Source organism: Brachyhypopomus gauderio, chromosome 5, assembly GCF_052324685.1.
Source record: "Brachyhypopomus gauderio isolate BG-103 chromosome 5, BGAUD_0.2, whole genome shotgun sequence".
Lineage (NCBI taxonomy): Eukaryota > Metazoa > Chordata > Actinopteri > Gymnotiformes > Hypopomidae > Brachyhypopomus > Brachyhypopomus gauderio.
In genome coordinates this window covers 7,660,276-7,687,108 of record NC_135215.1, presented here as the reverse complement: position 1 = coordinate 7,687,108, position 26,833 = coordinate 7,660,276, and the positions used below count along the sequence as shown (strand labels likewise).

The window sequence follows — 26,833 nt, the reverse complement described above, 5'->3', positions numbered from 1 at the left end:
GTGGGGGGGGGTGGCAAGACAAAGAAAAAGAGCAAGCATGAAAGCAAAAGAGAGAGAGAGAGAGAGAGAGAGAGAAAGAGAGACAGAGAGAGTCAGAGAGACTCAAGAAAAATGAAGAGAGATTTACTGCGACTGAATCAGGATACAAGTGACCGAGTCATTAGAATCTGGAGGGGCAGTAGAATGGGCCGTGGTTCCCCTATGAAGGTGATGTCATAGAGCTTTCACCCAGTGAGACGTGCCCTGCTGGGGCATGACTGATTAAGCCCATCAGGCAGGAATGGCGTGTCCACAAGACCTGCTCTCTCTGCCCAGACACAGTTCAGCATCTGTCACCAGACTCAGATTACCTCCCAAGAGAGAGTGGAGGAGTGGAGAGAGAGAGAGAGAGAGAGAGAGAGAGAGAGAGAGAGAGAGAGAGGTGAGAGATGAGAGAGAGAGAGAGAGCGAGAGAGAGCACTGGACATGATCAAGACACTCAAGACCCCATATCTGGGTCACATCTGGGTCACATGTACCTTCACATCTGGGTTTTTGCTGGCAACCAGACTTCTACCTGCACAGGTGACCTGCACATTCTAAGTGGACATCTCTAGTCTACTACACTTTTTGTCAGGTTTTAATGTAATTTCATATGTACCTTATAAGCAAACCCATACAGCATGTTATGACTGGGGCCAGGCAAACCTGTCATTCTGAGAAAAGGAGAGCCCTCCGCCATCAAAAACACAACTTTTCCCTTCTTTAGAAATCATACATTTACAGGCATGGTTATTTTAGTCTCCTTTGGAGCTAGAGGCGAAATAACAGAAACTCTGATCCATCACTGCCCTCTACAGGCGCGTAGGGAGAATTGCAGTGTGTAGGTATATAGCCGATATCTGTGCAGTACCTTTTTCTGGAGCACCGTGACCTTCCTCTCTTTCACATCCAGCATGTCTTTGAGGTCGTGGATTTCTCCACTGAGCGTTCCTTTCTCCTCAGATACTTCCTGGATCTGTTTCGTTTTCTTATTCAACGCAGCCTCTTTCTCCTCCAGACGCAGACGCAGGGCATCCACCTGAGAGACCACACACACACACACACACATACAATTCACACACACAAACACACACGCACACACACACATGCACACACCAATAGCAATGCCACTCAAAAACACTCCAAAATTAGCATAAACACTCTCTGAAGCGTTAATTAAATTAATTAAATACCCAACCTCAACCACTTCCCAAAACATTTTTTTTATTGATACTCGGGGCTAAAATATAGCAAACAACTGACGCAATACTAACTCAGATAAATATGCAAAAACATTCAGTTTTTTTATGCAAATTTAGTTTTAACACAAATTGGGCTGGCTTCAAAATATGCACAAAAGTTTTTTTTACCTTTGAAAAATAAGAAAGCTAGCCAAACAAAGATGCAATAACACGGCCGATTATTATTTTTATTGTTATTATTATTATTATTATTATTTAACATTATTATTATTACTATTATTATTTTTATTATTATTATTAGCATTTAGAGAGGTTTCCAGAAAGAAATATGTATAAGCCCTATTATTTATTTGAAAATAAAATTGTTTGCTTAATATAATAATGGCTTTAAAGCAATTCTCCTTTTACAAGTTCCTGACAGAAATATTCTCTTCAAACACATCTTATTTGACACACCTAATTATTGAATGCCATACAAACGGTGAAACATGAGATAATTCACCGAAATATCATTATATATTTTGACCATCAGATTCTTGCTTGATGCAACAGCGCCTCCTAGTGACTCAATAAATAACAGCTGTTTGTACTACTGCCAACCCCCTCTGCCAATGCTAAACATTTTCCGTATGTAGGCCACACAAACATATGTGCAGCAAATGTGCATTTTTTAAGTTTCTGTAGCACATCACTAGGCTTTATGGATGCCTCAAGAGTCAGAGACTAGCTTTGAGTTATGAAGATCACAGCAATTGGGCTGAATGCTTAGTGAGAATTTGCTCTGCGCTGGTGGGTCAGTACCTCTGTCTGTAAAATGGCCGCTCGTTGTTCTTTGGCTGTCAGGGACTCTTTGAGGACCTCAACGTGCTGCTTGCTGTCTGAGAACTGATTGGTGAGAGTTTCAAGTTTGGTCTGCAAGCCCAGGAGCTCTGAGTCCTTCCTGGAGAGGTCTCTGCTTAACCTGGTCGATCTGTGGAACACGAGCAGCATGTAAGCACATGTGTGAGGAACGTTCTAGAACAGCACAAAGCTGATCTCACTTTGCCATTGAATAAACAATCAAAAGGACTTTCCTGATCCTTTAAATCAGATAGACAGTAAACACTTCTTGTTGGTCTGGCTCCACTGAAAAAATGTCATTTTCGTATAACTGGTTGCAAATGGTCTGCATTCAGTGAAACCCTGAAATCTGCTCCCAAACAGCCAGACGAGGTCTGATGATTGGGTCCGTAACACACATGTTCTGATGATCGCCCCGGAGTGTGTTCTGCTGGGTCCATAACACACACATTTTCATCTGCTGATTTCTGTATCCAGATATGAGGTAAGTCAGGGGAATGTATGCTCAGTGTGGTCCAGGTCATTGGACCCCCATTCAATATCTTTTTGGTTCTCAACAGGTGCTTTAGACCTTTAGACATTATTCCTGATATGTTAAACAAGCACTTTAGACACACCCGAGTCCTGGACAGTTTACCTGATCTTTTCCTTCATGACTAAAAGTTATTGTCCAGTTATTTGCCACTGGTATATTGCATGTTCTGACATTTTTTCAGCCTCCTACTGACAGAGACTCATGTTGAGGCAAATACAGACCCTAAAAGTCACGCCTACGTTCAACTCCTGACCTCTTAGCTCTCGTGTGCAATACAAGTACAATGTTCAAACTACAAACAAATGGTACACAGTGGATCAATGATGAATTTTGTTTATCTTAGACTGCACTGGAAAACTCACTGACGGAAATACACTGATAATACACTGACGGAAATAAGTCAAATTTCAAGAAACAGTGTGAACCCTCCTAAATCCCCCTAAACATCCGTTCTCATCTGACTCAAATGCCTGATCTGACTCTAATGTTTCAAAACTTTGCATCACATACTTGGACATCTCAATCAGCAACTGAAACTCAAAGATACAGTACTGCCAATCAGATCTCTGCTCAGGACAACATACCATCATCGTGTGCAGGGTGTTAGTCTTACAACCAGTATAAAAAATACCCAATTTAAAGTACATAACACACAAATGAGATGAGCTCCAAAAGCCCTAGCAGTGGGCAGGACCATGCAGCCACAGTCCTGTCGGGTGTGGAAATGCTACACTGAAATGGTACACCCATCTAATGAACACCAATGGATGAATCATTGCTCAAACCCACAAGAAACTCCACATCATCTGCAGAGGAAAGAAATACATATAATGTGAAACACACACACACACACACACACACACACACACACGGCAGAATCATTCCAACATGCAGGGGGTGCTGTGTTAGCAGAGGGTCTAGCTAGGCCTCTATCAGCAGCGTCTTCCTGGGGAGGAAAAGTGCACTAAATTATCACAAAGGGGGATTGAGAGAGAGAAGAGAGAGAGCTAATAAGTGGGGTGGAATATTAGTGCTCTGAAGTGTACTCCATCCATCACTACTAAACAAGAAAGGAGGGGAAAAGACTACAACAGAGGACAGAAAGAAAAGACAGATTTAAAAGACGAGTGCAGGGCGATGTACGCGTGGCGTCTGACGTCTCTGTGCAGCAGCATCGGGCTGCTCTGCTTCCCTGATCAGAGCGGGACAGCCAGAACCCCCACGGCTTCACGCAGCCACGTCCTCTTATCTTGGGCCACGGCCGGTGCTGAGCAGACACCGGACTAGTACGACTCATTAAACCAGCTCCATCTGTGCACGTACTAATGCTCCAGCACACATCACCTCTGCCACAGAGGCCACAACACACCGTCTCCGCCGATACTGACCTCCACTGACCCCCACTGACCCCATTTTAGAGCGAAAAACTTTGCAAAACCGGATTTCTGTGGATTTTGTTGTGTATATAATAAGCAAATGTATGGATGAGCTGTTACACAATGCAGCTCTTCCAGGTTTGCTTGTCTAACAGCACGTCGGTGTGTATTCCCCTCAAGAACAGAGCAGGGGGGCTGATCTCTCTCTGTGAGTGAAGCAGAGGCTCGTGTGTACTGGCTCTCTGAGGATCTTACTGCAGAAACCTCCCGCTGCAGCTCACACGCCCGTTTTCTCAGCTCCTCGGCCTGGGCCTCACTGTGAGAGAGCTCCTCCTTCAGCTGCTCTACCTGCCAGGAGAGGGCGCCGTTACAGCAACAACCACAAACACAATCCTCGCGCTCCCACGTGCAGTCCGCAGCCAGCCACCGGGCACTGGTCACACGGTCACGTCTTAACCTGACAGCATTCACCATGCAGATACAAGAAATCATCATTTAGTCTTCTAGTCTGTGACTCAAGAACAGTGCTTGTTAAAAAGGCTCATTTGACATGGCACATTTATATTGTTATATCATGCAAACATGAGTCAAACTGCAAGAAAATGCAAAAGTAAAGGAAAGGTCAGGACACACTGTTAGTGAATCAACAATCAATCAATAAAAGGAATTCTCCATGATATGAGTGGAGAAACAACAACAGTCCAGTGTGAGTTAACACATACTGCACACAGTATAGAGTCCAGTGTGAGTTAACACATACTGCACACAGTACAGAGTCCAGGGTGAGTTAACACATACTGCACACAGTACAGAGTTCAGTGTGAGTTAACACATACTGCACACAGTACAGAGTCCAGTGTGAGTTAACACATACTGCACACAGTATAGAGTCCAGTGTGAGTTAACACATACTGCACACAGTACAGAGTCCAGTGTGAGTTAACACATACTGCACACAGTACAGAGTCCAGTGTGAGTTAACACATACTGCACACAGTATAGAGTCCAGTGTGAGTTAACACATACTGCACACAGTACAGAGTCCAGGGTGAGTTAACACATACTGCACACAGTACAGAGTTCAGTGTGAGTTAACACATACTGCACACAGTACAGAGTCCAGTGTGAGTTAACACATACTGCACACAGTATAGAGTCCAGTGTGAGTTAACACATACTGCACACAGTACAGAGTCCAGTGTGAGTTAACACATACTGCACACAGTACAGAGTCCAGTGTGAGTTAACACATACTGCACACAGTATAGAGTCCAGTGTGAGTTAACACATACTGCACACAGTACAGAATCCAGTGTGAGTTAACACATACTGCACACAGTACAGAGTCCAGGGTGAGTTAACACATACTGCACACAGCACAGAGTCCAGTGTGAGTTAACACATACTGCACACAGTACAGAGTCCAGTGTGAGTTAACACATACTGCACACAGTACAGAGTTCAGTGTGAGTTAACACATACTGCACACAGCACAGAGTCCAGTGTGAGTTAACACATACTGCACACAGCACAGAGTCCAGTGTGAGTTAACACATACTGCACACAGTACAGAGTCCAGTGTGAGTTAACACATACTGCACACAGTACAGAGTCCAGTGTGAGTTAACACATACTGCACACAGTACAGAGTCCAGTGTGAGTTAACACATACTGCACACAGTACAGAGTCCAGTGTGAGTTAACACATACTGCACACAGTACAGAGTCCAGGGTGTGTTAACACATACTGCACACAGCACAGAGTCCAGTGTGAGTTAACACATACTGCACACAGTACAGAATACAGTGTGAGTTAACACATACTGCACACAGCACAGAGTCCAGTGTGAGTTAACACATACTGCACACAGCACAGAGTCCAGGGTGAGTTTTACACATACTGCACACAGTACAGAGTCCAGGGTGAGTTAACACATACTGCACACAGTACAGAATCCAGTGTGAGTTAACACATACTGCACACAGTACAGAGTCCAGTGTGAGTTAACACATACTGCACACAGTACAGAGTCCAGGGTGAGTTAACACATACTGCACACAGTACAGAATCCAGTGTGAGTTAACACATACTGCACACAGTACAGAGTTCAGGGTGAGTTAACACGTACTGCACACAGTACAGAGTCCAGGGTGAGTTAACACATACTGCACACAGTACAGTGCTGGACCTGCAGACCTTTAGGTGTGGGATATTTACCTTATTCTTCATGAACTTGGAGTGACTGCGATAGACCTCCATCTGCTTCATCTCCTCCTCACGCTCCTCTGTGCTCAGAGCACCGTTTGACTTCAGCATCTGAACCTCCTCCTCCAGATCCCTTAGGCTGCGTTCCAGAGAACTGATCTTAGAGTCCTATGTAGGTGAGAGGAGAGGAGAGGAGAGGGGAGAAGGAGGGGAGGAGAGGGGAGGGGAGGAGAGCAGAAGAGAGGGGAGGAGAGAAGAGCAGAAGAGAGGGGAGGGGAGGGGAGGAGAGGAGTGGGGAGGGGAGGAGAGAAGTGGGGAGGGGAGGAGAGGAGAGGGGAGGAGAGGGGAGGGGAGGAGAGGGGAGGAGAGAAGTGGGGAGGGGAGGAGAGGAGAGGGGAGGAGAGGAGAGGAGAGGGGAGGAGAGGAGAGGGGAGGGGAGGAGAGGAGAGGGGAGGGGAGGAGAGGAGAGGAGAGGGGAGGAGAGGGGAGGGGAGGAGAGGGGAGGAGAGGGGAGGAGAGGGGAGGAGAGGAGAGGGGAGGGGGAGGGGAGGAGAGGGGAGGGGAGGGGAGGAGAGGGGAGGGGAGGAGAGGGGAGGAGAGGAGAGGGGAGGGGAGGAGAGGGGAGGAGAGGGGAGGAGAGAAGAGCAGAAGAGAGGGGAGGAGAGAAGAGCAGAAGAGAGGGGAGGGGAGGGGAGAGGAGGAGAGGGGAGGGGAGGAGAGGGGAGGGGAGGGGAGAGGAGGAGAGGAGAGGGGAGGGGAGGAGAGGGGAGGAGAGGGGAGGAGAGGAGAGGAGAGGAGAGGGGAGGGGAGGGGAGGAGAGGGGAGGGGAGGAGAGGGGAGGGGAGGAGAGGGGAGGAGAGAAGTGGGGAGGGGAGGAGAGGAGAGGAGAGGGGAGGAGAGGAGAGGGGAGGAGAGGAGAGGAGAGGGGAGGAGAGGAGAGGGGAGGGGAGGGGAGGGGAGGGGAGGGGAGGAGAGGGGAGGGGAGGAGAGGGGAGGGGAGGAGAGGGGAGGGGAGGGGAGGGGAGGGGAGGAGAGGGGAGGGGAGGGGAGGAGAGGGGAGGAGAGGAGAGGAGAGGGGAGGAGAGGGGAGGAGAGAAGAGCAGAAGAGAGGGGAGGAGAGAAGAGCAGAAGAGAGGGGAGGGGAGGGGAGAGGAGGAGAGGAGAGGGGAGGGGAGGAGAGGAGAGGGGAGGGGAGGAGAGGAGAGGAGAGGGGAGGGGAGAGGAGGAGAGGAGAGGGGAGGGGAGGAGAGGGGAGGAGAGGGGAGGAGAGGAGAGGGGAGGGGAGGGGAGGGGAGGGGAGGAGAGAAGAGCAGAAGAGAGGGGAGGGGAGAGGAGGAAAGGAGAGAGGAGGGGAGGAGAGAAGTGGGGAGGGGAGGAGACATGATGTGATGAAAGACGAGCTTGTCCCCACCCAAGTGAAGAACTCTGCGCACACACACACACACACACACACACTCACACACACTCACTCACACTCACACTCACACACACCTTCATCTCGATGACGGTCTGCAGGGCCTTTGTCTTGCCAGACTCTGGTGCTCCCTCATAGCGTCGGTGGAGGTCCTGAGGAGGAAGCATGAGACGCAACCCGTGAGTTCCAGCAGTATCCATGGGAACCTGACGCCTCGGTCCAATGACGTCACACTGCTTCCCCCCATGACGTCACACTGCTTCCCCCCCCATGACATCACACTGCTTCCCCCCATGACATCACACTGCTTCCCCCCATGACGTCACACTGCTTCCCCCCCATGACATCACACTGCTTCCCCCCCCATGACATCACACTGCTTCCCCCCCCATGACATCACACTGCTTCCCCCCCATGACATCACACTGCTTCCCCCCCATGACATCACACTGCTTCCCCCCATGACATCACACTGCTTCCCCCCCATGACATCACACTGCTTCCCCCCATGACATCACACTGCTTCCCCCCCATGACATCACACTGCTTCCCCCCATGACATCACACTGCTTCCCCCCATGACATCACACTGCTCCCCCCCCCCCCCCCCCCCCCATGTCTATACAGATTCTTTCATGCTCCTCATTTAATGCTGAGTGTTTGTGCTTCACTGAGCCTCTTAGGATCAGAATAATGACCAGCATTCCCCAAAAAGAGATAATGGAGCTCCCTCCAAATACAGACATAATGACCACAGCCATATCTGGACCACTTAACACACACACACACACACACACACACACACACACACACACACACACACACACACACACACACACACACACACACACACACACACACACACACACAGAGCATGATGGAGGACACAGAGCATCTGTAGTTGCATGCACTCATATGCAATTACTGCCAAGTTGCATGGTGTTTCTGCCCACAGTGTGTGAGTCAGGACAACCTAGCGGGACATCTGGGGAAGGACTGGGAAGAGTCTAGGACAAGGTCCTGAAAACAGACTTATCTGCATCCCGGGCCAGAATAAATAAACACATCTAATTGCTTATCTAATGCATACAATCTAATCTAACGCATGCACAATGCTGTTCTGCTCACCAGGAAATGATCACAAACCAAAATCCTCTCTTCACGTTCTTGTCATGGGCATAATGAATTAGTGGTGCCTCTAAGAGACATGATGATCTTTCATTGACATGCTTTATGATGAATTAGTGGTGCCTCTAAGAGACATGATGATCTTTCATTGACATGCTTTATGATGAATTAGTGGTGCCTCTAAGAGACATGATGATCTGACTGACATGCTTTATGATGAATTAGTGGTGCCTCTAAGAGACATGTTGATCTTTCATTGACATGCTTTAAGTCCTGTTCTCACGGTTTATCTACTTTTGAGGATCATTAAGGTTGTTAAGGGTGGTATAAGGCCAATTATTAAAGGACGTGGCAAGCAACCCAGTACAAAAAATAAGTAACACAAATAAAATGTATTTAAAACACATGGCACTAATATTAGTGAAGTTCCACTAATGAGCACTGGGTGTCAGTGTTCTCAAAGAGCTGCAATGTTTAAAAGTGAGACAGTCCTAGAATGAGAGAGGGTGAGAGAGAGAGTCCTAGGGTGAGGGAGAGTCCTAGGGTGAGAGAGAGTCCTAGGGTGAGAGAGAGAGTCCTAAAGAGGGTGAGAGTCCTAGGGTGAGAGAGAGTCCTAGAGAGGGTGAGAGAGTCCTAGGGTGAGAGAGAGTGAGAGAGAGTCCTAGAGTGAGAGAGAGTTCTAGAGTGAGAGAGAGTTCTAGAGTGAGAGAGGGTGAGAGAGAGTCCTAGGGTGAGAGAGAGTGAGAGAATCCTAGAGAGGGTGAGAGTCCTAGAGTGAGACAGAGTCCTAGAGTGAGACAGAGTCCTAGAGTGAGACAGAGTCCTAGAGTGAGAGAGAGGCCTAGAGTGAGAGAGAGGCCTAGAGTGAGAGAGGGTGAGAGTTCTAGAGTGAGAGAGAGTCCTAGAGTGAGAGAGAGAGAGTCCTAGAGAGGGTGAGAGAGTCCTAGGGTGAGAGAGAGTGAGAGAGAGTCCTAGAGAGGGTGAGAGTTCTAGAGTGAGAGTGGGTGAGAGAGAGTCTTAGAGTGAGAGAGAGTTCTAGAGTAAGAGAGAGAGGCCTAGAGTGAGAGAGAGTCCTAGAGAGGGTGAGAGTTCTAGAGTGAGAGTGGGTGAGAGAGAGTCCTAGAGTGAGAGAGAGTTCTAGGGTGAGAGAGAGTTCTAGAGTGAGAGAGAGAGTCCTAGAGTGAGAGAGGGTGAGAGAGAGTCCTAGGGTGAGAGAGGGTGAGAGAGAATCCTAGAGAGGGTGAGAGTCCTAGAGTGAGACAGAGTCCTAGAGTGAGACAGAGTCCTAGAGTGAGAGAGAGGCCTAGAGTGAGAGAGAGGCCTAGAGTGAGAGAGGGTGAGAGTTCTAGAGTGAGAGAGAGTCCTAGAGTGAGAGAGAGTCCTAGAGAGGGTGAGAGAGTCCTAGGGTGAGAGAGAGTGAGAGAGAGTCCTAGAGAGGGTGAGAGTTCTAGAGTGAGAGTGGGTGAGAGAGAGTCTTAGAGTGAGAGAGAGTTCTAGAGTGAGAGAGAGAGGCCTAGAGTGAGAGAGAGGCCTAGAGTGAGAGAGGGTGAGAGTCCTAGAGTGAGACAGAGTCCTAGAGTGAGAGAGAGGCCTAGAGTGAGAGAGAGGGTGAGAGTTCTAGAGTGAGAGAGAGTCCTAGAATGAGAGTCCTAGAGTGAGAGAGTCCTAGTCTCCAATGAAGCCACAGTGAGCCAGACAGACAGACAGGTAAATGTGATATGTGCTCTAGCTGAGAATGTTCCAGGCCGAGTGGAAGGAACACGCTTCAGGGCTAACGCCGCTACACAGCAGCCCTGCACCAGCCCAGGAAGCTGCGTGACAAACCTCCCAAGAACAGCACAATCTGCCAAACCTGTCCGAGACGATGGAGATGCAGAGATGGATGGGTAAGAGGACGTTTTACAAGCTCTCCTCCAGGCCTTTCTGCTTCCACTGGCCAGAGAAAGCCACTTCAGACGGCGATGTGTCAGACACAATTCTCCCACAGAATGTTAGCTGCAAAAGCACTCCACTCTGAGACTTCTAAACTTGTAGGAATTTGCAAAAATATATGTGACAAACATCTTCAACTAAATTAACAATTTTTGCATTCAGCAACATCCACCTCTTTCATTCATGTCCTCGTCCATCTCCTGTTTCTATAGCAACTACATCTTTCAGTGCCTTAAGTCTGTTTGTTGATGTTTCAGACTCTGCTTCGCTGTTAAGGATTTTGGACGTTAACATGCCTCTGTGAGCACAACAGAATGGCCAACTCAGGGTTCAAACGCCGACATAAAAATATCAGAGGAGGCCAGACCCTTTTAGCCAAGAAAACAGTCTGTGAATTTATACAATCCACAAGTATAAATAACAGACAGCTTTCTTAACGAGATGAGGAAAGAGAAACAATTAATCAAACAAATGTGGCTCAGATGTTATAGTAAGTGTCACCATGCCTCAGTTTTAGCCTTTTAAATCAATACTCCAATGTTAAATCTCACATACTTCATTGAGTGTTTAGAGTAGTGGTTTTAGGATGTTTGATATCTTGCTTACAGAGTTACACTTGGAACCAAATTTTTTCCTCCTATGGACTTCAGGCTGTCTGTGACTCAAGTATGTGACTGACATCACCCTAAATCAATCTGAACTAATCTGAATGCAGAATAAAATATATTCTTGAAGCACTGGACACTGGAGTATCCCAGCTTAGGGTGAAGTTCATGAAGATGGCACGGTGGTGGTCTCACCTCCCTGAGCGTGCAGGTCTCCTTGTCCCTCTGGTCCAGCAGACTCTCCAGGTGATGGATGTGCATCTCTGCCTCCGCCAAGCGGCGCGTGCGTTCGTGGTCTTCCTCGCTGGCTTTGGCTGACAGGCCCTTGCTCTGTAGCATCTCCAGAAGCTTCTTGATGGACTCGTCCCGAGCGCCGAGCGTCTGCTTTTGGGTTTCGATGCGCAGCTCCATCTCCTCCAGGGTCTTCCTCAGGAGGAAGAGCTCCTTGGCCTGCCTTTCGTGGTCAGTGTGCAGCCTCTGGAAGTTCTCCTCGCTCAGCTCGGTGGAGAGCAGCTCACCTGAACGCACGCTGCTGTCCTGCTGGAACAGCTGGTTCAGGTCACGCTGGATACGTAGCTCATCCTGCAGGGCCTGGGTGGTCATCTGGAGGTGCTGTGCGCACACACACACACACACACCATACACACACAATTTTATGTAAGCAATCAAGTTCCAACTTCAAAACACTTCAAAATGGCATTACACAGTTACATTAACAGTGAAGAAACATTTAACCGAGGCGTTAAAGTTCCCCTCAAACTGAACACTGCCAGCTAAAACACAGAAGACACTCAACAACATGGTTATCTGTCTGAATGTGCTGAGCACCATGTGTGTTCACCAGGTCGGACATTGATATTTCTGTGCCGATATTTCAAGTGCCTGTGACGCTTACCCTGTTCCCCTAACAGTATCTCCACTTAGGTCCACAAGTGAGGTTGAACTCCAGCCAGATATAAGATTACCATGGCCATTAGCAAGGTTAAAGAGCACTAGCTAAACGAGCCCTTTACTCTCACTGACGCCTGTATTCACAGTATTGTGTATAATGCAATTAATGACCTAGTTAACAGGGCTGAAGCTATAAGACAAGGTGAAAATGAGCTAAACTCCTGTGGCCTCAGACTCTGTGACTTCAAGGCTTCTCCGTGACACTGGCTTCTGTTCCAGCCGGCCACGGGTGACAGCATCGCTAGGCAACAGCAGACAACAAGAAGAGCTTACACAAACACACACACACACACACACACACACACACACACACACACACACACACACAACTGTGTTCAGGAGAACCAAGGGAACAATATCTCAGTTATCTCTTTCATCTCTCTCATCTCTGCCCGTCTGGCTTTCCAGAGATCAACAACACAAATCACCAATCACATGAATGTTCTGATGTAAATGTCTTATAATCTCATAATGGAGTATTGTGCAGAAACAGAAATGTACAGACTAGAACAAAGCTAACTTTAACAAAATATTTAATATTGAAAAAGACACAAAATAATGGATGTTACTACTTTTAAAGTTATTATTATTTACAAATAATAGTTCCTAGTTAATCTGCTCATGTTTTATTCATTGCAGTGCTCATGTCGTTAACACAAATAGATTTTCAAACATGGTACAAAAACACTGAAACTGAGACAAGACTGTGGTCATTTCACAATCAACTTTTAACAGACCTCTAACTGTAATGACCATGATGCTTCAGGGGGTGGGGCATATTTTTAGATGCCCTCTGGGGTTCACGCAGCACTCTCCTCAAAGACACACCGTGAAACATCAATTCCTGACTGTGTGCCATCCTCGACGGAGCAGACCTGCAGATGTTCAGGAACCGAGAGTGACACACACTAATGCACCAGCTGGCATCACCATGGTGACATTAGGCCTGCATCGCTTAGAATGGATTCCAAACAGGTGATAAGCGCCTTCCGGCCTTCTGGTCGTCACGGTGTCCTGGTCCATCACAGCCTAAACCCCTGACGTCCCCAAACACACCTGCAGCTCTGCTCACCTGCTCTCTTCTCCCTGAGACCTTCCTACCCAAACACGTTGGCATAAAGGTAGGGGTGAGGGGGACTAAATGTAAGACTTACAGAAAATAAATAATTTAATGAAATAAACTAATTATATATATATATATATATATATATATATATATATATATATATATATATATATATATAATATGAAGCAGCAAAAATAAATATGAAAGAACTAAGCTTACTAGAAGCATGACTCATTCCTGTCAGCACAGAGAGGATCACTGAGCAGACTCAGAAACAGAAGGCATGCTGTCATTTTGTGCAGCAACAGGAAAGATGAACAGATTGTGATGAACAGGAACAGAAGACCAGTCGTGTCGGAGGACGTTCTGGGTTCACCGATGCGGAGACGTTTGGGTCTGTGTGTCATGTGACAGACTCGTGCGAATACGTCCTCTGTCTTTATGACAGTAACTACAGACCAGACGAGGAGAAGACGTGCGCGTAAAACACACACACACCTAAAACACGGCTCCAGTGTGTCTCTGACAAACCGTGTAATCAAACACAATCACGAGGGAGGAAAGAGAAATGCACATTTCCACTATTAATATGACTCCTGTTCTCTGTGGGTCTTTAATGGCACCATGGCGACACACGTCTGCATCATGCATGCATGCATCTCGTCCCTTTACCCTGAAACTGCATGCACAAGTGTGCACACGTGTGTGAACGACGCAGGAGAACAGCGTGACAGTGTGAGTACACGCTGCATTACTACTGGCTCTGTGTAGCCTATATTCCTCCATGACTTTGACATGGGCACACACCCATTCCCAGAATTACACCACATTTATTCACAGCACCATCCAAACTTTCTAATAATCTAAGTAAAAAAAAAAAAATGGATTCTGCACTGCAGTCTTCGGCTCGCCCCTGGGACAGCAACAGGTGTGTGTATCCGTCATCTCTGTCACGTGTGTCTGTTCTGTGAGCTCCAGCGGAGCCGATCAGAGCACCAAGCCTGAGAGATGAGAAACATCAGGCCCATAAGAGCTCAGGTCTGTTTGGGTCAGGAAACATGAGTGATGTGAACTGATGAAGATAAAGACTCTCAAAGGGAATAACCTAAAGCCATTGGTATCGGCTGCACACACAGAGCATTACATTTACATCCATATATAACAAACACACCAATACAACTGTAGATCAGACAGAGCTGTTGCAACTTCATCACAGCTGCCCAGATTCACCACTGTTCAAGTTCAGTCGATGGCGACGAATAACATTTTTCATATCAAAATTCCACTTTATAACATCAGCGCTTCCCAGATAACTGGTCAGACATGGCCTCGTAAAATACAGCATGTCTTTGAAATTGTAGTGGCAAGAAAATGTTTGTGAACCATTTAAAATGAACATGCTTTTCAGCATTAATAATAAAGATAAACATGTAAACTATTCTTTTACAGTATGGATCAAAAATGTTGTGTGTGATTTGGACAGTGCCATGTGTCAATTGGACAGTTTAAATTAGTCCTCAGTCAAGTCCTCGAGACTCTAAACAGTCCCCATTTTTGCTCTGACCCAGCACACGCAAGCCAACACACGTGAGTCAAATCACTAAGAACACAGGGTCCTTGTTTCGGAGGACTGAGAGCTGAGCAAAAATGTGGACCATTCACATGGGCCAGCAAAGCAAGCTGGTTAATACGTAATATAATTTAAATATATAATATCATGTGAAAATACTCCTGATTTAATAAAACGAGAAATACAATTATGAAATAAAAATAACAAAAAATTAGAAGACAAACAGACAAAGTCTGATTTAACTCGTAAAAATAAATAAAATAAAGTAAGGTAAAATAAAGTGCTACAGAACTAGTCTGCACAAGAGAATCTAGGTATTTTTAACCTGGATTTAAATATAGATCCATTTGGGGCACAGCAAAGTTCTTCTAGAAGTTGGTTTCAGTTCTGTACAGCTTAAAACCTTAGTGCTATTCTACCATATTTAGTTCAGATTCTGGGCTCTGCTAGCTGACCTGTATCCATGAATCACGCAGACCTATGGGCCTAATCCATTCAGTGATTTATAGACTAGTACTGCCTCTTAAAGCTATTCTGTAATTGGAGGGCAATGGAGAGACTTCAGAACTTGTGCTCTGTTCTTTTTCTCCAGCTTCAAAGTCTTGCTGCAACATTCTGAATAAGCCCTAACTGTTCAGTAGCCTGCTCAGTAGCCTGCTCAGTAGCCTGGTGGGGAAGTCTGGAACAAGAGCATAAAGCAGTGAACCTGACTGGAATTAAACACATACACAGGTCTTCTTGAGACATTAGGCGTTTGTGTCTGGCTCTATTTTTAAGATGACGGAAGGCTGTTTTAAAGCGTGTAAGGTTTCTGACTATGTCTTTAGGCTTTAGATGTAGAGATTCAAGATATGCAGACTAGAAGCTCCTTTCTGCTGCTAAATCACATTACCTGTGTTGTCCTTATGTAACTGAAGGAAATTCTGTCTCATCCAGTTATTAATGCACTGTAAACACAGACACTTTGTCTGCTGTGGCCAGGTGAGCCAACCATCACCTGCATACCTGAAGTAAGACATGGTGCTGTCTTGTAGGATGTGGCCTATGGGACGTCCAGAGGGGCTAAACAGGATGGGACCGATACTTGATCCCTGAGGGACAACACATGCTGCAGCATATTCATGAATGCCAATCCTGACCAATCAACTGTGGCCATTAGAATATGATTTAAATATGCTCTTGACTGTCCTACCTAATTTTACAACCTGCCCAGAATTCTGTGATCTAAAGCATCTAATTGCTAAGAACAAGAATGGACAAGGGAACCATTACACAGCACTAAGTAGAGTCAGTAGTGTCAGTAGAGTCAGTAGTGTCAGTAGTGTCAGTAGAGTCAGTAGAGTCAGTAGTGTCAGTAGAGTCAGTAGTGTCAGTAGAGTCAGTAGTGTCAGTAGAGTCAGTAGTGTAACCTCTTTGATCGACAATAATCTGGACTAAAAGCTTCTTGTAGATGCTCAGGTGTTGAAATAAAGTGTCCAGGATGCCAGAATAGGGAAACAGACCAACACAATTACCACCAAGCACACCAATTGTGTCTATTTTGCATTACAAATACAATAGAGCTGTGTTTAATCCTAGAGCGTTTAGAGACGGCTGGTGCCATCCCCCAGACAACCAATAGTAACACAGTAGCACACACTGTGGACACAAGAACCAAAGGACAGATTATGAGTGAGAGATGAGCTACAGCAAGGAAAGAAGCAAAGAGAGAGGGAGAGAGAGAGAGAGAGAGAGGGAGAAAGAGAAAGGGAGATGGAGAGAGAGAGGGAGAGAGAAAGAGGGAGAAAGAGAAGGGGAGATGGAGGGGGAGAGAGACACAGCAAAGAAATTGAATTAGAAAGATTGTAAATGAAAGGAAGAATAAGCTGTGTGTTTCTCTTCCCACACATAGATGTCAGCTGAAGTGACATTAAGACTCTGTACGAGTGCCGTATGGACTACTCACAGCTCACCCTACATGGCCCTCAGTGTCCTGTGAGTGACAGTGGTCAGTGTGCAGGTTACTATCCTGCCTAGCTGCAGTATCGGAATATCTGCACACTGTGACATGCTCACAGGCAGCGACACACGGCACCCGTGGTAAGGAGAACAGGACGGGGTCTGAGATGTGGGGGCTGAGGCCAGTATGTGAGAATGCATCTCCTGTTTCTACTTCTCCAAGCACGCCCGTGTCCCCTTGAGCGAGGGGCACGCACACTCCGCCAGGGGCGAGCGTGGGCAAGATCAGCAGCGTACAAGTCTAAAACATAAACCGGTCAGCGTCTCGTTCGTCTGCCTCTCTCGTCTCGCCCTCTCACCCTGTCCTCCTCCCCCGAGGGAGCTGAGCAAGCGTGGGCTTGCAGCTCAACTCTCGCCCCTCTCAAGCTCCGTGCTGTCTGCCGGCTCCCCCCTCCTCTCTCGGGTCACGTCACCACTCCACCACTCTTCTCTCTGGGCATCCAGCTCCTCCATCATGTGACACACACACACACACACACACACACACACACACACACACACACACACACACACACACACACACAGCATGACATACCTACGTACACACAGTCACACCAACAGACAGAGACACACTAGGACTCCAGTGGCTGACATTTACCTCAGCAGACCCAGGCACCCTGTCTCGTCCTGCCCTTCTCCCACGGTCTAGCCCACTGCAGGAGACCCGCTCTCATTACTGCTAAACGATGCAGTGACCTCATGTATTGATGGGAGGATCAGGGGGTTCTATGTATATGAAATATGAAAGCTTAACGCTACACGTTTAGCACAGCAGAAAAATCGTTAAAACATTCCATCCGACTTCCTCTGTGTCTCCCAGTGAACTTTTACCAGCTGACGTCAGCATTTTTCCTTCCGCCTCGCACTTCCTGCGACACCCTTCAGGACAGCTACACTAATCACAAATGTGTGCCCACTGCCTGCTGTCAGGGATTTATCTGGGAGTGTTTGCAGATAACAGACAACAGGGCTGGCGTGTAGTTCAGAAACTAATTTGTTACCTGAACTTGAGAAAATCTAGAACAAAACAAAAGAATTGTCTCCTACTTATGCATTTAGACCTGCCTGCTTTCAACAAACACTTGAATTGTGAAAGTCATGGTGTGACGAGCAGAGCAGCCTCACACCAGCCTCGTGTGGCTCGCACGTGTCTCACACGCCTTATGCTCACTCGATGATGCTGCTTCCTCTCCATCTCACGCTCAGCTTTTTTCACTCACTAATTTCATTTCATCTTTTTCTATGGAGGAATAACCAGCTCACACCAACCAACTCCCATACGCAAAACACGTAAAAAATAAATAAATAAAAAGTTGAAGAGTGCAAAATTGGCCAATTGAAATAGAAATTTCCATCTGACACTCAGCAGGCTGTGGCAGGAGAGTGAGTGAGATGGACGATGAGGGGGTTTGTGGGTGTTTGATGGGGTCTTCACTGTGGCCAAGCAGGTGAGCTACCCTTGTCCATTAACAGAGCGCCTACAGAGCACCCACAGAGCGCCCACAGTCACTACAGAGTTACCGTGTCCCAGTGAGACACCTGGCGTGCAGGTTCACCCAGTCATGCTCTCCCATGTTCTTGCCTAACAAACACATGATATAAAGTAATTCGGCCCGTGACTAAGGCCGAGAGCTGTAAGTACACTGCCCGTGTCTCCCAGGTAAACACCTGCTCTGACCACCTGCCTTTTAGGCCAACACCATATTTTACTCAGCTGTAGGGGTTTTTTTATTATTGCTTATTACCTTAAACAGGTGTGCAAACACCTGAAATAACCAGGTCTTCTCAGCTCTGTGTCTGACATGTTTCTAATCTTTATGCTTCACTGTTTAGGTAATACAACATAAATTCTCAGCTGCTAAGAGCACCACAAGGGGCCAAGGCAGCACACACACAGCCGTGCTCAACATTAAACGTAAAGATGATCAACGCTGTCTGTTGTGTTACGGGCAGAGACCACTGTGTTAGCTGCTCTGATTTAGCACAACATGTCATACTGAGCGTTTCCATTCAACACCAATACTGACAATTGCCAAGTTGGGATTTAGACCACTTACACTCTCTCTGAATATACCAGTCAGTTGTGCAAACCCACCCACAATCTAGACATTTTCGCTGGTGAATTTTGCATTGTGGATGCTTGACCACAGACGCACCCGCACAATGGAACGGTTCCTGCTTTGGGGAATCAATTCTACAAGATGGATCAACTGAATGAATAAATTATTACAAAAGGATTAATTAATTGACTTTTGCTCCATATGTGTAACCAGCCATATAAAAAAGTGCAAAGGCAAACAGCCGCAGAACAAAATGAGGTGGCAGGTCAGAGGAGAGGCGTTCTGGTTCAGCCTACCTGCCAAGCTTCGAGTCATTTTGCTTCAACATGACTGTGATCTTTACTATATATTTTTGTTTAAATTAAAAAGGTTCTGCATGTGTCCGTAAAGAGGTCATATAATTGGTCAACTGCTTTCACATCCTATAGTTGGGGTCCAATTTAGCGGTGGGCTCAAACCGATGTACTTAACACAGCACTACAACACGTGATGTTCGAGAGTACTACAACATATGGGTGTCCAGGGCACCAATACAAAATGTTCCATAATTATAGTATAGGTAACTGAATAATGTGGTCAAAGAGCTGACAACAGATCCCCATGATATAACCCGTACACAGGAAGCCATGATATAGTGTTACCCTTTGCCTCCGAGAAATATGGACCTTAATAGTTGGATGTTAGAACTGGCACATAGAATTTGTAAGTTCAAACATAATCTTACCAGAGGGCACAAAATACATCATGCCATGGATTTGTTAAACATGACATAATGACTGGAGCTACCATGACAAAAATCACTCCATAAACCCTGATATGGCAAGTCAACTCCAAAAACTCATTTTCACAAATGTAACTCCACTTTCACAACCTCAAGTGTCTACTGAGTCAAACAAAGACCTGCAGCTTAGTGTCTCGGCCCAGTGCAAGGCAAACTGATCACAGAGAGACATACACAAACACACTGGAGGACTTAAACCTGCCTCAATATGCAAATAGATTAGGCAGGGAGCCAGTAGAATAGACTGGTGGAGGTAACCCTGCCTCAATATGCAAATAAGTTACACAGGGAGCCAATGGGGTGGATTGGAGAAGATAACCCTGTCTCAATATGCAAATAGGTGATGAAGGGAGGCAGTAAAACAGATACATGGCTCTAAAATGTCCCCCTATTCCAAACATGATATCCACCAGCTTCCTGTAAAGCTAGTTATGTTTCTCAGCTCGAAATATTTTCACAAATTGCATATAAATATAAACATAAATATAAAACCAATGCCAATTAAATATGCCAATGAACAATCACATCAAGAATTCTACTCTGTGACATTGTTTAACAGTTTAAATTACTGCAACTTTTTTTAGCTGTTTGTTTAATTTTACTTTCATTTGAATTTTATTTATTTACTTCTTACAAGTTACTTGCAGTCATTAAATTGATCATATTTATACAAAAACCCTTCACAGGATTAATATAGATTTGATTGAATTTATTCATTAGGTTGTGTACTGTCACTGTTCCAGCCAAGTCCCTCCCTCTGATGGTGTGTTCAGTGTTCGGTGAGGAGGGTTCAGAACTGAGAGTCTCTGTTGTTCCTGTGACAGGCTGTGTGTGTGTGTGTGTGTGTGTGTGTGTCGTCTCCCTGCTGCAACAGTGCTCGTGTCCCAGATCCACTTCAAACCACCAGCAACACATTCAGCTCTGCCTGTCACTCAGGTACCGCGTTCCACACGCACAGTCTCAGGTAGTCGCTGCAGTGAGTATGTCCCTTTAACACAGCTGACCTGGCCTTCTTCTCTTATGGCCAAAATCACTCTGATTCGCCAGCCCATACCGTGTACTAAACTGACCAATTACGTTGAATCGGTAAGTTCACCTCTTCTCCCTCCTGTGGCTGGTTACTCTGGCCTTACTCGGGCACAGAGACTTTATTCGCCACCAAGGACAGAGAATGAAATATAAAACATCTTCCCTGCAAACTGTGGTGGACAGTCCATAGTTAAACAAGTTTCTACCAGTTATATTTTGGGGGAACTGACACACAACATGCGATGCAATAATGGAGAGATGCGTCTCAATGCTCACTGAGCCTGCGTTTCATTCATCAATAATTTACGTGTCTCTAACCTGTTTCCTGTTGTGTTGAGATGACTCGACATTAAGGACTGATCATCAGTAGGCTACTGAAGACAATGCAGGATCTTGATTAGGTCCATCATTTTATTTTAATGGCTGCTATTTTTAAATTCATTTAAATACTCTAGATCTTTCATTATTTTTTATTCCTCATTCCTTTATGTTGCAAGTCCTGAATAAGTCATGTCACTAAAATCAGTTATTTGCAGTTGAAAGTAGATACACAGTGACACAATTGGCGTATACAAGAAGTACTTCACGCTGTGGCCCTCCAACTGAAAACAGCAATAATAATGAGACTCTTGAATTATAAAGGACCTCAGTGAGCGCATGTGAAGAATTACAAGAGAGCCTTTTTCACGAAAAGGTTCAGGAGTCGTGAGAATGTGGAAAATCAAGGGAAAATGTGAGCTCAAATGGTCAGAAGAGGAAAACAGGATCCCCAGTAAAGATCTAGTCTGGAATGGTCCTGCTCCAGCTCTACAGGTCCTGCTCCAACTCCTCTACTCAAAACAAGGAGGCTGATTCTGTTTGGCAGAGAGCTTATGGCTTTAAGTGTTTTAGTACTTCAGCACAGATATAGCAGTTTAGTTTGTTTGAAAGCAGCAAACATGTCACCATGCCAAGATGTCCTCCATAAAAGACTCGATTAGGCACTGTTGCCAAGGGGAAGTCTAAAAATGGCGGCATGTTGACCATCCAGCGGCCACAAACAGCCCAAATGCAGAAGGAGAAACTTTTAAAAAGCAAGTGTGTGTTTGTCAGCTGAGCGGCTGCTTGCATCATCGCCCTCTCGGACCTGCCAGCCTTCCTCCACTTAAGCGGTGACCCTTCACCCTGACCTACTTTCAGGCTTAGTGTCGGAGCACAACGTTTTGCCTCCCTGGTCCCCGTTGGCATGGCGAGCTGCTTCATCTACCCACCCGAGTGCCAGTCGGGCAGGACGGAAACACCAACGCTCAGCACAACCACAGCAGCTGCAGGAGAGCCGCATGCCTCCCGCACCACTGCGGTCAGAGCCCTCCCTGTCCACCATGAATCGGCCTTGTTCTCGTGGCGGCTCTGCCCAAAGTTGACAATGCACAACGCCGGTGTGGGCAGAGTCATTCTGGACAGGCCTCCACAGCCTGCTTCACCAGAACTCGTTTAGGGGAGGGGCCTGAAATTATGAGGAGACATAAATGCCTCTCTGGGAATCCATGACAACGGACTGCCTGGTTTGGACCTGGAGGGGGCGGAGCAACTGGAAAGGTTCTCCTGGACAAACCATTAAAATTAACCAGCTGTAGACAGCATGGAGCATGACAGGCAGATGAAGGGGCGGGGTTGAGAAGGGGCGGAGTTTAGATGGGGCAGAGTTGAATTAGACCCTGAGCTTCAACAGCACATCATTCTTCAGAAATGCTTTGCTTCTTGTGCAGCAACAATTCTAAGCAGTAGTGACAATCAGCGTTATAAATCATCATGTTTGCCTACATGATTGCCTACGTGATTAACAGTGTCCTCCATGCTCACAGAGACATATGTCTGCTGTGTGTGAGCAATGTCTTGAAAATGTGCTGCAGCACCCATCACACAGTATTTAGCAATTCTGCCTACATATATGCCAAATAAGGGCTGAGACACCAGCTGTGTGCAATCACAAACTGTAAAGCAGGGGTCGGCAACCTTTGAGACATGGAGTGCAAACTTTACCATGTCTAGTTAAAGAGTGGGGGGGTAAATGGACACAAATTAAGTATTATATCGCGATCGATCGCCAAGTATAAACGCCTCCGCTAAGCAGAGCGTTGTGGAGCGATTTCGATTGGAGGTTCGTGCTTTCGTGCCATAGGTTGCCGACCCCTGCTGGTAAAGCCATGCCAATCAGTCTGTCTGTGCAACCGAGTAAAAGCAAAACCCCACGAGGAAGAGTGGGACCCGTTACCCACGAGGAAGAGTGGGACCCGTTACCCACGAGGAAGAGTGGGACCCGTTACCCACGAGGAAGAGTGGGACCCGTTACCCTCGAGGAAGAGTGGGACCCGTTACCCTCGAGGAAGAGTGGGACCCGTTACCCTCGAGGAAGAGTGGGACCCGTTACCCTCGAGGAAGAGTGGGACCCGTTACCCACGAGGAAGAGTGGGACCCGTTACCCTCGAGGAAGAGTGGGACCCGTTACCCACGAGGAAGAGTGGGACCCGTTACCCACGAGGAAGAGTGGGACCCGTTACCCACGAGGAAGAGTGGAACCCTTTACCCACGAGGAAGAGTGGAACCCTTTACCCACGAGGAAGAGTGGAACCCTTTACCCACGAGGAAGAGTGGGACCTGTTGCCCACGAGGAAGAGTGGAACCCTTTACCCACGAGGAAGAGTGGAACCCTTTACCCATGAGGAAGAGTGGGACCCATTACCCACGAGGAAGAGTGGGACCCTTTATTTTCAACATATACTACAAATACAGTCATCCATACACAGCACAACTGCTCTGTATTACCACCAGCCCACTTCATTACTAAAAATAATTTTAAAACTACTTATTTGGCACTGAAGAGACTGCAAAAAGTCCATTTGTGATTGTGAACTTAGGCTTGGTGTTAGCTTCAAGAACACTGAGAGACAATACTGAAAACCACCCAAACCTTGCAAGAAAGGACAGAAACCTCTTCTGAGGAGCTGTCAGCCAGGACACCTGAACGCAAGGGCCAGCAACGTATGAGCAAATCTTTGATATCAAATGACACTGGCTACACAGATGCACTCTGTAAAAACCCCACTCTTATTTACTCTGCATTCCTTGTCAAATGAGTCAGTGCAAGTAGATATGCGTGTTCCCTCCAGCTGTATTATATGTATATTGTGAAGTACACCACAATGTTTAAATAAATATATAAATGTTCCCTGTGCCCAGAATAGGCTCAAACAGGCCCGTGGCTCCTTACCAGGAACCATCTTGAATGTGGGCGGGACTCCTACTGACTGAGAGGAAGCTCTGCGTCAGTCACAGGGGATAAATCTTAATACAGAAGGACCATCTGCATGGCCAGTGGGGATTGAGGAAGCGACAAAAGGAGCAGGACGACAGCCCTCGTCTAACCCAAATAACCAATAAACAAGTACATAAAGACTGCGGTCAGCAACACCTCAGCAGTAATGGTACAGTGAAGTGTTAGAGCGTGGTGTGTCGTCCCGTTCTGTCTCCACAGGAACCAGTCAACTGACTGTGATTGGATGGTTTCGACTATGTAATTCAACCATCCTTGTTACGGTCACGCTATGTGTAAGGACACTATTATTACAGTCACTGTGATGAGGACAAGGTTACATTTCTACAGCCTATTCAACTCATCAGAATAGAAAGGGCGATATCAAAAGAATCTGTCGCATTCTTACATCACTCCCTTATGCTGGAAAAGGATCAATTGAGAAATCATTCATCCGTTCATCATTCACCTGTCCACCCTTCCATCCATCCATCCATCCCACATTATGAAGGGTGAATGACCATAACTGTATCTAAATTGCCCTGCAGTCAGATAAATTTCACTGCACAAAAATACTATAAGACACCCTGTTTAGCAGACACTGGGTTCCCCTCTCTCTCTCTCTCTCTCTCTCTCTCTCTCTCTCTCTCTCTCTCATACACACACACACGTATGAATCAGAGTGGAGCAGGAGGACACAAAAAGGGAGGTAAGAAGGAAGAGGAGGAGGAGGAGGAGGAGGAGGAGGAGGAGGAGTTGGGCTTTGTACCCACAGGCAAGGATTCTCTTCATTCCACACCTATACCCCATGACCACACTCCATATAAGGGCGTGTCAGCCAAAGAGCAGTGGCTTCCTGCCCCGTGGTGAGGCAGGATAAAAATATGACCCATCACTGCCCCCCGATAGGCCCTAGCACAAATCACTGCCCCCCGATAGGCCCTAGCACAAAGTGAGGCGGGACTATGTTAACTTCTGCTCCTGGAAACACTGAGGAATGTCAGAAGAGGGTGTTTTGGAGCGCCCAGCGTACTCTAGATGGGCACTTTACTCTGGCTATAATTATTTGTAAAGCCAAACTCAGCTACAGAGGCAGAACATGACTAATACATTTTAGTGGACTTTCAACTGTGGGGGGTTCTTAAGGTCAAATGCTTACTACTTTTTTAAAACAAAAATAAATGTGATGATATAAAATCTAAACAGTCAATCAAAACAGTAGGACTAATCTAAAATGGAGAAATCCAACTGGCCATAGAAGACACAGGCAAAGTCAGTCCAAACAAACCTGACATGACACTAAAAGCTTCACCTGTACAAGCATGCGTGACTCACCTGCACACACCTGGCTGGGTCTCACACACCACTGCTTACTGTTCAGCACTACTGATGACTCCAATCTGACCTCCTAACTAATACACATGTCCACATTATCATTCTCAATGACAGAGAAGACGACACTTCACAACTGACTACATGATTTGTTTGTTTAGGAAAATAGGTGGTTTGTATGCATGCTAAAATCATGTATGAAATATCATGCATTAGGTTTATGCCCTTTGGATGGGCAGTGAGACTGGAACCACCCTACAACAGTGTCTCAGTAAACTTAGCAGGAGCCAAACTTGCCATCTGGTCTCTGACACACACACACACACACACACACACTCACACACACAGATCCCAACCGGCTCTGTGGTCTTTGCCATCTGCAAGCCTATATACATACACGTTTGCTAAAAACATTCATAAATGAGTGTGTGGACAAGACTGTAAATATAAAATGGCAGGTCAGGTCATCTCCAGAGCAGCTGAGCGTGCTACAACAGGGCTTCTCCACATACAGAGACAACCACCTCCAAAGACATCTCCCTGTGATGGAAACAGCCACAGATGAAACAACAGCCTATACATGTCACAGTACAAAACACTCCTTTTGTACTAGTACCAGGTTAAAAGGTACTGTGGTCTATTTATGACGATAACGCTCCAGGCCACAGCTGGAGACATAACTCCATAAGAACAGCACATGAACCGAACCGTAGACACATATACAAAAGCAGCGTGGCACCCACACATGATTCTACCAGGTCCTACGGTACAATACCTGCATGCAGGTTGATGATGACCAGTTGAACAAATTGATAGATGCATGTAAATCTAAGCTTTTAATTAATGGATGATAAATGGTATTTCAAAGATGATTTTTCCCTCACTACAGTGGGGCTACAAACCAAGCAACTGTAAACAGGATAGTGCAATGAAAAACAGCCCAGTACACAAAGGTGGACTTTCACACATTTTCAACACTAGGGACACGAACACAGTGGGGCAGTGAGGCGCTGTCGGCACAGGTAATATTTACCAACCCCCTGGCTCTAAAATACCCAGCGTCATGTAACACCACAGCTCACTGCAACACTGTTAACTGTAAACGCAGTTTGTGCAGCAAGTGTGGAGCAAGTGACTAGAACATTTTAAACCATTTTCATCCAAAAAATAAAATTAAAAATACGTTGAAATTATTTTAACCAAATGTCTATCTTTAGACAATCAGCCCAAGAGTAATTTCATGAGTATGTTTTCTTGGGTGTAAAATAATGGATAAATGCATCAATTCTGCATCCTCATTTCAGAGCTTTAGTCATACATGAGCCCCATCCATCCTCCTCACTCCCTTCATTTAATGCAGCAGCACAAGCTATCGACCTAAATGGCTCATCTGTCCACGTTTTCTGCAGCGTGTTAGGATTTCTGCGTTTGCACCCTGAACACTGTTTGTTGATTCTTGCTATCTTAAGAGTCTTGTCCTACTACCCAGTGACTC

General features: G+C 46.3%; 1 protein-coding gene across 1 annotated transcript in view; it reads right to left on the bottom strand.

The window, feature by feature from the left end:
• erc1b (ELKS/RAB6-interacting/CAST family member 1b) overlaps window positions 1-26,833 on the bottom strand; it is a 178,326-nt gene that overhangs the window by 133,635 nt on the left and 17,858 nt on the right. The window contains 7 exon segments of the mRNA XM_077005321.1: window positions 893-1,060; window positions 2,025-2,174; window positions 2,176-2,193; window positions 4,230-4,322; window positions 6,193-6,348; window positions 7,672-7,746; window positions 11,455-11,871. Of these exon segments, the coding sequence (XP_076861436.1) occupies window positions 893-1,060; window positions 2,025-2,174; window positions 2,176-2,193; window positions 4,230-4,322; window positions 6,193-6,348; window positions 7,672-7,746; window positions 11,455-11,871 (1,077 nt within the window).